Source organism: Nycticebus coucang, chromosome 3 (genome assembly GCF_027406575.1).
Source record: "Nycticebus coucang isolate mNycCou1 chromosome 3, mNycCou1.pri, whole genome shotgun sequence".
In the NCBI taxonomy this organism is placed as follows: Eukaryota; Metazoa; Chordata; class Mammalia; order Primates; family Lorisidae; genus Nycticebus; species Nycticebus coucang.
The window spans coordinates 123,629,741-123,646,140 of record NC_069782.1 but is presented as its reverse complement, the minus strand read 5'-3'; the positions used below and the strand labels follow the sequence as shown (position 1 = coordinate 123,646,140).

General features: G+C 42.3%; 2 protein-coding genes across 2 annotated transcripts in view; one reads left to right on the top strand and one right to left on the bottom strand.

The window, feature by feature from the left end:
• Positions 1–6,083, bottom strand: part of TBC1D12 (TBC1 domain family member 12) — a 116,721-nt gene extending 110,638 nt beyond the window's left edge. The window contains exon 1 of the mRNA XM_053585230.1: positions 4,612–6,083. Coding sequence (XP_053441205.1) covers positions 4,612–5,558 — 947 coding nt within the window. The 5' untranslated portion in view covers positions 5,559–6,083. The remainder of the gene's footprint in view (positions 1–4,611) is intronic.
• Positions 6,084–14,786: 8,703 nt separating this feature from the next.
• LOC128581900 (40S ribosomal protein S24-like) lies at positions 14,787–15,490 on the top strand. Its single transcript, XM_053585232.1, has one exon. It carries the CDS (start codon positions 14,802–14,804, stop codon positions 15,156–15,158), a length of 357 nt encoding a protein of 118 aa, XP_053441207.1. The 5' UTR covers positions 14,787–14,801; the 3' UTR covers positions 15,159–15,490.
• Positions 15,491–16,400: the final 910 nt, after the last annotated feature.

Sequence of the window (16,400 nt, the reverse complement as noted above, 5' to 3'; positions counted from 1 at the left end):
CTCACTGAGCCACAGGCGCCGCCCGGGCATACTAAATTCTTATGATACATTGACAACTCTGTAAACAAATTATCAGCACTACTACCAGGAAACACAGCTGTGTGTTCCTATTTAAATAACTTTGCCAGTGCAATCCTAACAAGCCTCAAAAAAATATTAAATGGCCTAAAAACAAACAAAAAACTATGAAGTCTACCTATGTAAAAATAAAACATTGTAGTTTGAAAACAATGAATTTGTTTAAGGGACCCACAAAAATGGTTTAGAACTATTTTTCAAAAAGTAATACAGACCTTTGAAGAACAAAAGCTGGCCTGGAAACACAAGAGATTTAAAAAAAAATGTTTATTCTTCTTGTCTGCTGAGTTGGTAAACATGGGGGATAGTTATACCTATCAAGTATCTTTTATAGACAGACAAGAAAGTGTCAAGGATCTGAGGGAATGTTTCTTCTATGGCTCCCATAGCCAAAACACCATAAATAAAAAGAAATTTCCATGTAAAGCTGAAGCAAGCTCCCAACAAGGATTGAAAGAGAACTCACCTCATATGGAAGGTAAAGGAAAGCAGGAGTTAACCACCAAAGCTCTGCAAAATGAAAGCAGTCTCAATCTAAACAAATTCCTCTATCACTTCCATGATTTCTACAGTAGTCAATGAAGCTCCTGTAAATAATGTGTCTTAATTGAACATGACACTTTGTAGCAATAGATACTTTGCTGTAAAATATTCCCCCCTTTGTTAAAACAAACATAAAACTGCCTTTTTTTTTTTTGAGACAGTCTTACCCTGTTACCCTTGGTAGAGTGCTGTGGCATCACAGCTCACAGCGACCTCCAACTCTTGGGTTTAGGCAATTCTCTTGCCTCAGCCTTCCAAGTAGCTGGGACTACAGGCACCCGCCACAACGCCCAGCTATTTTTTGGTTGTAGTTGTCACTGTTGTTTGGCAGACTCAGGCAGGATTCAAACCTACCAGCTCTGGTGTATGTGGCTGGTGCCCTAGCTGCTGACCTACAGGTGCTGAGCCCATAAAACTGCTTTTAAAAAATGTTTCTTTAGGGGCAGCGCCTGTGGCTCAAAGGGGTAGGGCACTAGCCCCATATGCTGGAGGTGGCGGGTTCAAATCCAGCCCTGGCCAAAAACTGCAAAAAAAAAAAAAAATATTTCTTTAGCGGGGCGTTGTGGCAGGCACCTGTAGTCCCACCCACTTGGGAGGCTAAGGCCAGAGAATCGCCCAAGCTCAGGAGCTGAAGGTTGCTGTGCACTGTGACACCATGGCACTCTGCAGAGGGTGATAAAGTAAAACTCTGTCTCTAAAAAAAGAATTTTTTTTTTTTTAGGTTCGGTGCCCGCAGCACAGTGACAGCAGTTAGGGCACCAGCCACATACACTGAGGCTGGCAGGTTCGAATCCTGCCCTGGCCAGCCAAATACAATACTGACAACTACAACAACAGCAACAACAACGAATAGCTGGTAGATGCCGTGGCATCACAGCATCAGTTGTGGCCAGTGCCTATGGTTCCAGCTACTTGGGAGGCTGAGGCAAGAGAATCACTTAAGCCCAAGAGTTTGAGGTTGCTGTGCTCTACCAAGGGTGACACAGTGAGATTGTATCAAAAAAAATTGGGGGGGCGCGGCACCCATAGTTCAGTGGGTAGGGCGCAGGACACATACACTCCAGCTAGCGGGTTTGAACCTGGCTGTGGCCAGCTAAAACAACAACAACAACAACAACAACAAATAGCTGGGCGTTGTGGTGGGCGCCTCTAGTCCCAGCTACTTGGGAAGCTGAGGAAAGAGAATCAGTTAAGCCCAAGACTTTGAGGTTGCTGTTAGTGGTGATGCCACAGCACAGGAGGGAAGAACAGGTGAAAGAGAGTAATAAAGTGAAAAGAGGTTGTGATCTGCCACTTGCTAACTAAACTACCTTCTTTAGAAGAAGGGAGATTCCCCACCTTAAAACTTGAAATGAGAGTAGGGAATTGCACCCAAGAACAAAAATCCATCCCAGACAAGCCACTCCCAAAGACAGCCCTCACCTGGAGCTTCAGAGTTGAGAATGGCATTATGCATGGGGGAAGAAGGGAATCTTTTGGATTGTGTTGCTGGGATAAGAGTAATTTCTGATTAGTTTGCCTAAGGATGGAATATTTGTTCAAAATTATACTACCTAGCTAGGACAGTGTTGTACACCTGTAGTACTAGTTACTACAGGTGTTCAACACCATTTACTCTTGAGAGGCTGAAGTGAGAGGCTTGCTTGAGCTTGAGCTCAGGAGTCGGAGACTAGCCTGAGCAACACAGTGACTCTCTCTCTCAACAAAAAAACCCCACTACTTAGATAACAGTAAAAAAGAGAAAAAGGGGAGTCTACAAAAGTTGTCAAATCAAATCAATCTGAATATGGTTCTTCATACAAGTGCTAGGTACTGTAGATTCAGAGACAAATGTCATTCACTGCTTTTAAAGTCTTCAGAACCCACCAGTTAAGGTTTTAGCTAAATACTAAGAGAAAAACTGTGTCTCCAACTCTGACTTTTCCTGACAATGTCATATAAAGGAAGCAATGACTCCTATAGTCTTGACATTCAGATCTCAATTAGGAAAAATTAGGCTTAATTAACTCAACTTTAGGGCACCTAAGTTTTCTGACTTCAAATCCAGTGCTCTGATACATATAAATATGGCCATATGAATGTCACCCAGCTTTACTAACAAAAGTCTAATGCAAATTAAAAAATTAGATCAAAATTTCTGCTTACTACTAAATACTATGAAATTCTCCTGTATAAATGCCTGCCTTACTATTGTTCATAAATTGCAGTGCATATAAATAATATATGTCTTCAAACTTAATCCTCATTAGCCAGCACACCACCTCCAAGTCAGGGACCATTGTCTAAATCATCTCTATTTCCAATGTGTGATACAGAAAACACACTCAGCGTATACCAGTTGAATTTGTCATCTCCAAAGCCCTGGCCAGGTCTGATGATGACCTCAAAACATGACCAAGATAAGGCCAAGGCAGGTGGACTGCCTGCCTTTTCAAGGGTTTGAGAAGCCCGGGCATGAGCGAGACCCAGAGCGGCGCCTGTGGCTCAAAGGGGCAGGGCGCTGGTTCTATATGCCGGAGTTGGTGGGTTCAATCCCAGCCCTGGCCAAAAACCACACACACACTAAAAGAAAAAAAAAATAGCCAGGCATTGTGGCAGGCACCTGTAATCCCAGCTACTAGGGAGGCTGAGGTAAGAGAATTGCTTGAGCCCAAGAACTGTGAACTATGACAGCACCTCACTCCTATTAAGGGCGACAAAATTAAGACTCTGTCTCAAAAGAAAAAAAAAAAAAGACCAAGATAAATACAATAACCAACAATCACCCAAAGGCATATATTTAACTTGACATCTTTTTTAGAATACTGCCACTACAAACTGAAAATACATTTTTGCAATTGTACATACATAGATTTCACAACTATGTATTTGTTCTACTCGTAACTCAAAATTAGAATATCCCCCTCTAGATTTAAGAAACTTCATATTTGTAAATTTAAACAAGCAAAAAAACAAGTGATAATAATGTAGAAAAGGCACAAGAAATATCAATTACAATCAGAAATTTGTGTCCTTGTGTCTACAAATCTGCACAGGAATTGTTTAACCTTAAAACTTTAGCTGCAGAATTTGTTCTGGTCATAGTCAAGATCCCCAGAAAGGAAATGAAAACAGGAGACAGAGAATTCTAAAGGGAAAGTTTTAAAAGTTGGGAATATTTTCCTATTTGCCTGGAGATTTTTTTAAAGTGTGTCAAAATCGAACGCAAGAGAAACAGCTTTTCAGTAAAGTACATTAAGTACCTCCTGACTATTTCTTTGTTTAGTCTTATTAAGCCAACAAAGTTCCATTCTGAAATCTACAATGTCCAGGACCATAATTCAGTTCCAAGCATAGCAAGTCAAATCACAAAAGAAAAAAAAAAGTGGAGGCATAACTGGGAAAAGGAGAGAAAATTTTCCTATATAAAGCGCTTGTAGTAATTTGGCTTAAAAGGCTGGGATCGAATTCTGAACACCAAACTATCTGCGTTTTAATAAAGGCCACTGACACGAATGAAACACAACCACTTCTCATGTCAAGAACTCCCAAAACACCTGGATGGGTTTAGATTCCACGCAAATAAACAGATCTCCAAAATGACTTTCTTTCTCTTTCACAACCACAAGCGTACGCATACCACCACCGCACCAAGCCGAATCCTTGTGGTACAATTGGGGAAAAAAAAAAAAACTGGGACGAAGGTGGTTATCTCCTTTTCCGGAAGAGGCAGCTGCAGCTATGTCACTAGCAGGACGACCAGACGTGAATGCCAGGTACAGCCTCCTCCTGCAGGTAAAAGGAAAGACACGCTCTCCACTGAGCCGTCAATTCCTTCAGAAACACAAAGCGAACCCAGTTCTACTTCTCCCACTGACAAATCAAAGCTAAATCCTGACGCGTGCGGGGCCAGCGCGGGAACGGCCACCCAAGCGGCCAACACCAGCCGCTCTCCGCGAGCTCCCGGCTGCGACTGTGGCCCCGACCTTGCCCCGAGCCCCCGCGCAGTACCTGGCGAAGAAGTCAGCGAAGCCGCCGCTCCGTCGAGCCCGGGCCGAGGTCCCCGCCGGGCCCTGCTCCGTCGCTGGCGAGGACACCTGCGGCCCCACTAGCGGAAGGTGGTCGCCGGAGCTCTGGCGGCGGCTCACCTCATACGTGTTCCGAGAGTTCAAGTGAACGTCAGAAAAGCCGAGGCGCGGCTCCGCGTCCCCCCTAGTCCTCTGGGCCGAGGTGACCCGGGCCGCGCTCTCCTCGGAAGCCCCCGCGCCGGCTCCCGGCTGCTCTAAGTCTTCGCTACTGCTGCAGCCGCTGGCCAGACTGCTCCCCGAACCGCTGCCCGCGCCCTCGGGCTCCTCGGCGTCCGCCGCCACCAAGCAGCAGCTCCGCAGCGGGTCCTCCAGCGGCGCGGCCCAGTCAGACCGGCTTTCCGCTCCATCCGCATCCTCGTCGCCAGGCCCCTCCAGGCGGAGACGGCCGCAGGGGCGGCGGCGGCGCGACTCGCGGGCCAGTCCGCGAGCCTCTTCCAGGTCCTGACAGTCCCGGCCCGGCAGAAAGCCCGAGTCCCCGTTTGTCATGCCTCGGTGCCGCGGCGTGCGGGCATCTGCTGCCTCTCTGCCGCGGTGCTTGGAGCCCGAGCCCAGCAGGCAGGCGTCTGAGCGCAGGGCTGACGAGGGCGGCGGTGCGCGGGCCTGACCAGCGGACAGCGAACAGTAGCAGAGCCCCAGTTCCAGCTGTTCCCCAGCCGCCGCGAGGTAATGCTGGAGGACCTGCCGAGGCGGCGTCTCCTCCTCCTCTTCCTCCTCAGTTTCCTCCGCCAGCTCCACAGCGCCGACGCCTCCGCCAAAGCCGCCCGTGGCCCGGATCATCTTCCCGTCCTGGCCCCCAGGCTCCGGCGCCGGGACCGGGAGCAACTTGGCGTTTCTTCCCGAGGAGCCTCCAGCATCTTCCGGACCAACCATCTGGGGGCGGATGACCGCCGCCCAAGGAGACAGTGAAGGACTCCTCGGCGCAGGTTTGGCCGCAGAACAGCTCAGGGCGCTGGGGACGCGGCGACAGCCGCAGCAATGTTCCCAGACCCACCCCTCCCACCCGGGGCCGGGCAGTTGAGGGCGGGCGGGCACGAGCCTGGGCTCACGCACGCGCAAAAGTCGGACCTGCGGAGCTGCGACCTGGAGATTCCCCAACCATAGAGACGGAAGCTAGAGAGACGCAGGCAATCTGGGATCAGCCAGCTGGGCGGTGGGGGTTGGTTGGGCCGCTGCGAGCGTGTGGATTCCTACAGAAGCGCGGGCATTGCTCCTTTAGCAAAAATTCACTGGATGTACTTCATTTATGGAAGTCAGATACAGTACTGGATGTTAGCGTGAGTAAGTCATTCTAGGTCACCAGTCAGCTTTCTGATTTTTACATCCTTCTCTATCGCCACAGTTCCGGGCTACATGGCTTCATTAAAGATGGTCAACACCCTCCCTTCTCTATTTCATCTTCTACAACACTACCAAAGTTATCTTTCTTACTGAGCATCACCTTTCATGGCATTGCTCTGTTTAAAGATTTCCGTTATCTCCTAAGGAGGGAAAGGAAATGGAGTCAGGAAGAGAGGGACTATTGAAATACTTCCAGCGCCGTGCGATAATAGATTAAAATAGGATGATGACCACTGAATGTAAGTGTAGTACATCAAAGTAGAAATCACAAGACGTTATAACTGACCAGAAAGTGTGATAGGGAGGAACCAACAATTAACTACAAAGCTAGGAGGCTAAAGAAATAAGAAACTGAACTGGAAATAACTTCCCTAATAGTGGAAATACGTCTGATAAACTAAAAGACTGGAAATATCCAGCATAAAGTTCTAAAATTTGAGTTGGGGGTTAGGCTTGGACAGACAGAAGGAGGGGTCATCTGCATAATGCAACTAGGTGGGTGAATCAGGAGTGACATCTCCTAGAGAGAAGAAAGATGGAGTGGGGTAAAGACTCAAAGGTATTATTTTAGCACAAAGAACATTTCTTTATCTTTGTGTTTCAAGAGATTAAAGAGGCACCAGTTATAGGTACAATGAAACAGCAAAGAGACCGTTCATTCTAGAAGTATGTTAATGAAAATGAGGATAGAAATACGGAAATGGAGTAATAATCAGAAGAATCATTATTGACAATCATTTAAAATTTTTGATATAAAAACACATACATACATACACAAAAGTGAATAGAATATAAGAATAATTTTAAAATTCAATAAAAGAGACATCCGTGTGCCTACCACTCAGTTTAAGAAACTTGAGTGTCTTGTATAATGAACATTATTGAAGGTCTTAGGGAAGGAAGGACTAAGTCGTTAGGGCATAGTTAGCAATGCATTTATTATGATGCTCTTTCAAAAGGAAGAAATGACTACCAGGATACAGATGTAAAAGTTAATACAGGAAGAAAGAAAATATTTGCAAATGATATGCATGTATCTAATAAGGGTATAGTATCCAGAATATATAAAGAATTTACATAACTCAACAACCAAAACTAAAAATTGGGCAAAAGGTAGGAACAACCCAAATGTCCATCAACAGATGAATGGATAAACAATGTGTTATATCTACACAATGGAATATTACTCAGCTATAAAAAGGAAAGAGGTACTGATACATACTACATGTTGATAAATCTCAAAAATGTTATGTTAACATCGGGTACAGTGGTGTGCACCTCTAGTTTTCAGTCCCACCTGAGCCTCAACTGTATTAACTGTATTAACCTCAACTCCTTGAATATTAATGAGCATATAAAAGTATTAAATTAATATTTTCCTTAATCAAATATCTTGATTTATTAGGGAAATACAAATCAAAACTATGTTAAGGTAGCACTTCACATCCACTAGGATATCTATAATCAAAAAAATAGAAAATGCTGGTAGAAATATAAAATGGTAAAGTGACTGTGAAAAATAGTTTGGTTATTCCTCAATAAATTAATATAGAATTACCATAGGAGCCAGCAATTCCACTCTTAGGTATATGCTCACAATAATTAAAAAAAATTTTGGAATAAAAATGATTTACATGAATATTCACAGCAATACTATTCCTCACAACCAAAAGATAGGAACAACCCAAATGTCCATCAACAGATGAATGGATAAACAAAATATGTTATATCCACACGATGGAATATTACTCAGCCATAAAAAGGAAAGAGGTACTGATACATACTAAATGTTGATAAATCTCAAAAACATTATGTTAACATTGGGTATAGTGGTATGCACCTCTAGTTTCCAGCTACTCAGGAGGCTGAGACAGGAGAATCACTTGAGCCCAGAAGTTCAAGGCTGTAGCATACAATGATTGGGCCTGTGAACAACTACTGATCTCTAGCCTGGGCAACATAGCAAGATCCTATCTCTAAAAAAATCATTATTTTTGTTAAATAATGTTAAATCATTATTATGTTAAATCAAAGAACCCAGATACAATACACAATAAGTAGCACATTCTATAATTCCATTTCTATGAAACATCCAGAATAAGTCCATAGAGACAGAAAGGTGATTACCAATGGCTATCAGGGAGGAAAACAGAGAGTGCTTGCCTAATGGATATAGGGTTGCGGGGGGAGGGGTTAAATGGGACGGACATGAGAATGTTTTGAATCTAGATAGAAGTGGTGATTCCACAACATTGGGAGTGTACCAAATGCTATTGAATCACACACTTTTTTTTTTTTTTTTGTAGAGACAGTCTCACTGTACTGCCCTCAGGTAGAGTGCCGTGGCGTCACACGGCTCACAGCAACCTCTAACTCTTGGGCTTACGCGATTCTCTGCCTCAGCCTCCCCAGCAGCTGGGACTATAGGCACCCGCCACAACGCCTGGCTATTTTTTTTTGTTTGTTTGTTTTTTGTTTTTTGTTGCAGTTTGGCCGGGGCTGGGTTTGAACCCGCCACCTTCGGCATATGGGGCCGGCGCCCTACTCACTGAGCCACAGGCACCGCCCAAGAATCACACACTTTTAAATGGTTAATTTTGTTATACAATTTTCACCTCTATTTAAAATGTTTAACTTAACATAGGAAATATCTGGACATAAGGACAGTTATATGATGGTAATGATGAGCCTAGTACACTCTGAGAGGCCAAAGGGAAAGGATCACTTGAGGCCAGAAGTTCAAGACCAACCTGGCCTCCTCTCTACAAAAACAAATATTAGCTGGGCATGGTGGCACTTGCTTATAGTCCCATCTGAGTCTCAACTGTATTAACTGTATTAATCTCAACTCTTTGAGCCCAGGAGTTGAAGTTTGTTGTGAGTGATGATGATGCCACTGCACTCTAGCAAGGGTGACAGAGACCCTTTCTCAAAAAAAAAAAAAAAAAAAAAGATGAGAGTATCTGAAGGAGTCTAATTCTCAGCCTTTTGTCTTTTCAACCTTTATTTTCTTTGCCTAGAGAATTTAACCTACAATTTTCTTCCTGCCATCAAAATTTTCCTAACTTGTTAACTTATCCCCTTTCTAGATACCACTGTATTTATCCTATGAACTCATACTACTCTTAAACTCCAATTTTTCTAAATAGTTTATTTTGTTCATCTTCCTTTGCCATGGTTAATAGCAGCAAAAGTTTTAGGAACAGTAGACCATACCACCCTTTTTTCTCAATGCAGACTTCACAATGGAAATACATTTACATTTTCTAACTTTTTTTTTTTTTCAGAGACAGAGTCTCACTTTGTCGCCTCCAGTAGAGTGCTGTGGCATCACAGCTCACAGCAACCTCCAACTCCTGGGCCTAGGCGATTCTCTTGCCTCAGCCTCCCGAGTAGCTGGGACTACAGGTGCCCGCCACAATGCCCGGCCATTTTTTTTATTGCAGTTTGGCCGGGGCTGTGTTCGAACCAGCCACACTCAATATATGGGGACGCCCTACTCACTGAGCCACAGGTACCACCCTCTAACTTTTTTTTTGATTTATTTATTTGAGACAGAGTCTCACTATGTCGCCCTGAGAGCTGTGGCATCACAGCTCACAGCAACCTCACACTCTTGGGCTTAAGCCATTCTCTTGCCTCAGCCTCCCAAGTAGCTGGGACTACAGGTGCTTACTACAATGCCCAGCTATTTATATTTCTAACTTTGTAATAAAATGTAATACATAATAACTTAGAGGTTCTTGCTATGTTTCCCACCTTTCCACAATAAAAGTTTCAGTCTTATGTGGTGTATAACATCATATCCTATTTTTTTTTTTGTAGAGACAGAGTCTCACTTTATGGCCCTCCGTAGAGTGCCGTAGCCTCACACAGCACACAGCAACCTCCAACTCCTGGGCTTAAGCGATTCTCTTGCCTCAGCCTCCCGAGTAGCTGGGACTACAGGCGCCCGCCACAACGCCTGGCTATTTTTTGGTTGCAGTTTGGCCGGGGCCGGGTTTGAACCCGCCACCCTCGGTATATAGGGCCGGGGCCGGCGCCTTACCGACTGAGCCACAGGCGCCGCCCAAAAGAAAACTCCCTTAAAAGTTTTTGTGGTCCCTTAAAAGTTTGCCATTAATGTGGCTTGGTGAGCAGGGCGCTGGCCCCATATACCAATGGTGGTGGGTTCAAACCCAGCCCCAGCCAAACTGCAACAACAACAAAAAATAGCCGGGCGTTGTGGCAGGTGCCAGTAGTCCCAGCTACTGGGGAGGCTGAGGCAAGAGAATCACCTAAACCCAGGAGCTGGAGGTTGCTGTGAGCTGTGATGTCATAGCACTCTCTACCAAGGGTGATAAAGTGAGACTCTGTCTCTAAAAAAAAAAAAAAACAACTTATGAACCAGGCCAGGCATAGTGCCTCCTCATGCCTGTAATCCTAGCACTCCGGGAGACTCAAGAGGATTGTTCGAGCTCAGGAGTTTGAGACCAGCCTTAACAAGAGTGAGATCCCGTCTCTTCTACAAATAGAAAAACTAGCCAGGAGTTGTGGGTGCCTGTAGTCCCAGCTACCAGAAGACTGAGGCAGGAGGATTGCTTGAACCCAGGAGCTGAAGTTGCTGTGAGCTTTAATGATACCATTGCATTCAGAGTGAGATTCTTGTCTCAAAAAAAAAAAAAAGGAAAGAAAGAAAGAAAAGAAAAAACTTTTGATACCATATTCCATTACTAAAACTCTAGGCATAAATAATATATTCTGGTACATTCTTATAAATTAGATGAAACTGTTATAATGAGAGAAGATATTCTCAATCTTTGTAAAATGTTAATTAACTTAGTTAAACTAGGAAATATTAGTATACTTGGATTCTTACATTTTCTAAGAAAATTTGGCTTTCACAGAAATTCTCAAAATAAATATAATTGGACAGAGTCTACATGTATGACCTATTCCTTATTGATGTGTGAAATGTGTTACTATAATCCCATATTATTATTTTGTTATAGTTGTACTCAAGGAGTATACAAAGGCCTTAAACAAAAACCTCAAACAAAAGACCTCAAAGCTCTTTATATCTTTCTTTAATCTTCAACTTTTTTGTTTGTTTGTTTTTGCAGTTTTTGGCCAGGGCTGGGTTTGAACCCACCACCACTGGTATATGTGGCTGGCGCCCTACTCCTTGAGCCACAGGCACCGCCTTCAATCTTTTTCTTAATATACTGGATTCCTACATAGCATTCAAACATGGTTTTCCTTCTACAGTTTTAAATTACCACATACACTTAGAGCAATGTTTCTCAAACTTGGCTTTTATTAGAAACACTTAGAAAGTTTTTAAAAATACTGATGCCTGACCCCTACCCCACAACAATTAAGTAAATATCTCTGGAGAAGGAGCTCTGATTTTTCAGTAATCATTATATTCACCTTTCAACATTTTAAAAGAAATATTCTTTTTCTTTAGTTCCCATTGCCATATTGTCTCCATTTTCTTTCTTTCTTTTTTTTTTTTTTTTGCTCTATCTTTGGCAGGTTGTTCTAAGTACTCTTTTGAAAGGTTCTTCTTTCTTAATCCAAATGTAAGGGCTTCCTATTCTGTTAAGGCCAGAGACAAAAACCTTTTTCATGACCACAAGCCTCCATGGCCTATCCAGCCTCGTCACTTCTTTCCCAAACTCTCTAAACTTCAGTCTCGGTCTACTTTTCATTCTATCTGTATAGAGTCTATGGCTCAGCACCTGTAGCTCAGTGGCTAGGGCGCTAGCCACATACACCAGAGTTGGCGGGTTCGAATCCAGCTGGGGCCTGCTAAACAATGACAACTACAACCAAAAAGAAATAAATAACCCAGCGCCTGTAGTCCCACCTACTTGGGAGGCTGAGGCAAGAGACTCGCTTAAGCCCACGAGTTTGAGGTTGCTATGAGCTATGACACCACAGCACTCTACCTAGGGTGACAGCTTGAGACTCTGTCTCAAAAAAAAAAAAAGAACGTCTAGGATATTCTTCATGCATATTGGTCCCCATGACTGGAATAATCTTCCCCATCGTGTTGACCTGGCTAACTCCTACTCATTCTTCAGGACTCAGTTTGTTGGTTTTTATTTATTTTCTCTTTTTTAGAGATTGAGTCTCACTCTGTCACTTAGGCTGAAGTGCAGTGAGTATAGTGGCACAATGGTAGTTCACCGCAGCCTCAAACTCCTGGGCTTTGGTGATCCTCCTACCTCAGCCTCCCATATGGTAGCTAGGACTACAAGCACTTGCTCCACACTTGGCTAATGTTCAAATGTTTTGTAGAGACAGAGTCTCTATATGTTGCCCAGGCTAGTCCTAGACTTCTGGCCTAAAGCGATCCTCCCACCTCTACCTCACTCTCCCATAGTGCTGGGATTACAAGAGTGAGCCACACTATGCCTGGCCAGGACTCGGTTTTTTGTTTTTTTTTTTTGTAGAGACAGAGTCTCACTATACCACCCTCAGGTAGAGTGCCGTGGCGTCACACGGTTCACAGCAACCTCTATTCTTGGGCTTACGCGATTCTCTTGCCTCAGCCTCCCGAGCAGCTGGGACTACAGGCGCCCGCCACAACGCCCCGCTACAGGACTCGGTTTTAAGGTCACCTCCTCAGACCTAACTGCTTAGGTTCCTCTTCCATATATATGCTTTTATAGTCCCCTCCCCTTTTGTATTCAATATCATAACTAATTTTATAGACTTTTGGGCTAGCATGTATACTACAAAAACACACTACACTGCAAACTCTATTAGTGGAGGAAGTATGTCTGCTTTGTTCACTTTTTTGGTAATAACATCAGACACAGTGCCAGGTAGTAAATGTTTACTAAAGGAACATGTGAATAAATGAGTAAATAAAACTAGTATTAAAATATGTGTCTAGTCTCCAGGAAACTCTCAACTCAACAGATTAAGCTTATCTATGATCTTCAAGATCATGATTCAAAAACTGCCTTGCAGTGATTCCTATTGGTATTCTTTTTTTGAGATAGAGTTTCACTTTATTGCACCCTGATAGAGTACCAACTATCAGATGTACTCTACATGTATGACCTATTCCTTATTGATATGTGAAATGGTACACTGTCACAACTCACAGCAACCTCAGACTCTTGGCCTCAAGCGATTCTCTTGCCTCACTCTCCCAAGTAGCTGGGACTACAGGCACTCACCACAACACCTGGCTATTTTAGAGAGGGAGTCTCCCTCTGGCTCTGGTTGTTCTCTAACTCCTGAGCTTAGGCAATCCACCCACCTCAGCATCCCATAGTGCTAGGATTATAGGTGTGAGCCACCGTGCCCAGCCTTCCTATTGGTATTCTTGAACACAATTTTCAACATCGATGGGTAAACATGTAACTTAATTATTTATTTTATTACAGTATACACTATTGAAACCTAGAATTACCATAGGTTGTCCATAGCATATACTGATCTGAAAGGTGTGAATCTTTGACTATGAACAGATCCAATAAAAGCCCGATCATTCTGTCCTTTACAGACTGGATAACAAGATATGTAATAAGTTTGATATAAAATTCCAAAAGTTCCATGAAGCAGGGGAAATATACAATATTTTGTTAAATTATATGATTTGTTTTGCTACTGAAATCTTCAACTTTTGCAAATGGTTTAAATTCCACACATGCCTGGTAAAACCCCAGTTGGTAAGAGAGGTAACTAGGATTATAGTTAGATAACATGTATTGAAAGGGTGCATGCTGCAGATTAGTTCAGCAGAGTGAGATATGTGTGGGAAATGAATAATAGTAAGATCACAAGGCAGCTGCTGTTTGGTAAGCCATGGTGAGACAGCCACAAACCGAGACAGATGAAATGCTTTAAAAATGCACACTGATACTTTGCGAAAGCAAACCAATGCCACTTATCAGGAGGGATTGTAATTCTACTCCTGAGAATTTGTCATAAAGAAGCCATTACAAAGAATAAAATAAAAGCTATGGAAAGATGAGTACAGAAAAATGTTTAAGAGTTAAACATTAGAAATTACCTAAATAGGCATAATTTTGAAAATTATAATAGAAAAAATTATATATATGTGTGTATATATATATATGTGTCAGTGGAACATTATGTTAATATCATAATATTAAGATATTAAAGTGACAGAAATGCAGAAATATGGGGACATTTTATAAAATATTAAATAAAAAGTATAATTATGTAGTTGTATACCATAATTATAATGATTTATAAAACTGCATATCTAGCTTGATAAAGATCAAAAAGTATAGACAGGAAAGAGTGATTTTTAAAATTCTTTCTATACTTGTATATTTAAAAAATAGATTAAATAGTAACTCTTTGAAAGAATGCTCTGGAGTTCATTTCAAAATGCATGTCATAGCTATGGATTAAGAAGAAACAAGACATAATTATTTTTTATGCTGCAAGAAGCCAGTAAGCTACATGTGGAGGAAAAAGCACTTATGAGCTCACTTTTTTTTTTAGAGTAAGGTCTCCATCTTTTTTACAGCTGAATAGTGTCCTAAAATTTATTAATGGGTTGATGGACATTTAGGGTATTTCTACATCTTGGCAACTATAAATTGAGCTTCGATAAATCTATTGCAAATGTCCTTATGATAAAATGAATTTTTTTCTTCTGGATAGCTGCTTTGTAATGGGATTGCAGGATCAAGTGAAGGTCTATTTTGAATTCTTTGAGGATTCTCCATACTTCTTTCCAAAGAAGCTGTATTAATTTGTGGTCCCACCAATAGTGTATGAGCTCACATTTAAAAATTATAGATGTGCTCCCTGGCTGCTCGAGGATCGCCCGCCATCATGAATGATACAGTAACTATCCGGACCAGGAAGTTCATGACTAACCGACTACTTCAGAGGAAACAAATGGTCATTGATGTCCTTCACCCTGGGAAGGCAACAGTACGAAAGACAGAAATTAGAGAAAAACTAGCCAAAATGTACAAGACCACACCTGATGTCATCTTCATATTTGGATTCAGAACTCACTTTGGTGGTGGGAAGACAACGGGCTTTGGCATGATTTACGATTCTTTGGATTATGCAAAGGAAAATGAACCCAAACATAGACTTGCAAGGCATGGCCTTTACGAGAAGAAAAAGATATCAAAAAAGCAGTGAAAGGAACGCAAGAACAGAATGAAGAAAGTCAGGGGGACTGCAAAGGCTAATGTTGGTGCTGGCAAAAAGGCGAAGGACTAAAGACTCTACAGTGATGTTATCTGCAGCCATTGTATAGATGTTTTCACAAGGGGATTAATAAAGACTTTTCATGTGAAAAAAAAAATTATAGATGTGGTTCATACCCAGCCCTGGCCAAAAAAATAAATAAATAAATAAAAATAAAAATTATAGATGTGTCGGGCGGTGCCTGTGGCTTAGCAAGTAGGGCGCCAGCCCCATATGCCGAGGGTGGCGGGTTCAAACCCAGCCCCAGCCAAACTGCAACAAAAAAATAGCCAGGCATTGTGGTGGGCGCCTGTAGTTCCAGCTACTCAGGAGGCTGAGGCAAGAGAATCGCATAAGCCCAGAAGTTGGAGGTTGCTGTGAGCTGTAATGCCAGAGCACTCTACCGAGGGTGACAAAATGAGACTCTCTCTCTAAAAAAAAAAAAAAAAAAAAAAGGAATTATAGATGAGGACTGGATGCAGTGGCTTACGCCTCTTATTAGCCATTTTGATAGTAATATTTTTTTGTTTTATAACAGTGTTTATATACTGTTTCAATAAAATTTTATGTATATACTAAATATTTATGTATGTCTTTTGTTATTTTCTTAGGTAAATTTATTAGAAATGGAATTGATAGGGAAAATGATATAAACATACATTTTATTTTTTATTACATTTAAAAGCCAAGGACTTTGCATTTCTTTACATGTTTTTTTCTTATGCCCAGTTAAATCTCCTTTCTGTTCATTCACATCTCATCCATTCTCCCAAACTCATTTTTAAGTTCTTTTTTGTTTTTTTGAGACAGAGTCTCACTATGTCACCCTCAGTAGAGTGCCGTGGCATCACAGCTCACAGCAACCTCAAACTCTTGGGCTTAAGTGATTCTCTTGCCTCAGCCTCCCAAGTGGCTGGGACTACAAGCACCTGCCACAATGCCCGGCTATTTTTTCGTTGTAGTTGTCATTGTTGTTTGGCAGGCCCAGGCTGGGTTTGAACCTGCCAGCTCCGGTGCATGTGGCTGGCGCCCTAGCCGCTTGAGCCACAGGGCCAAGCCTTAAGTTCTATTTTCAAGATGACTTCATTGGGTCCTAAAATGCTCACTAACCTTCTGTATCTCTTATTACTCTATTTTTCATTTTGAAATAATTTGAGATTTAGAAAAACTTGCAAAAACAATACAAAGTGTTTC

Bases quoted from the DNA above. Each gene is read 5' to 3' on its own strand.
- LOC128581900 (XM_053585232.1), top strand. From the start codon at position 14,802: ATGTGCTCCCTGGCTGCTCGAGGATCGCCCGCCATCATGAATGATACA.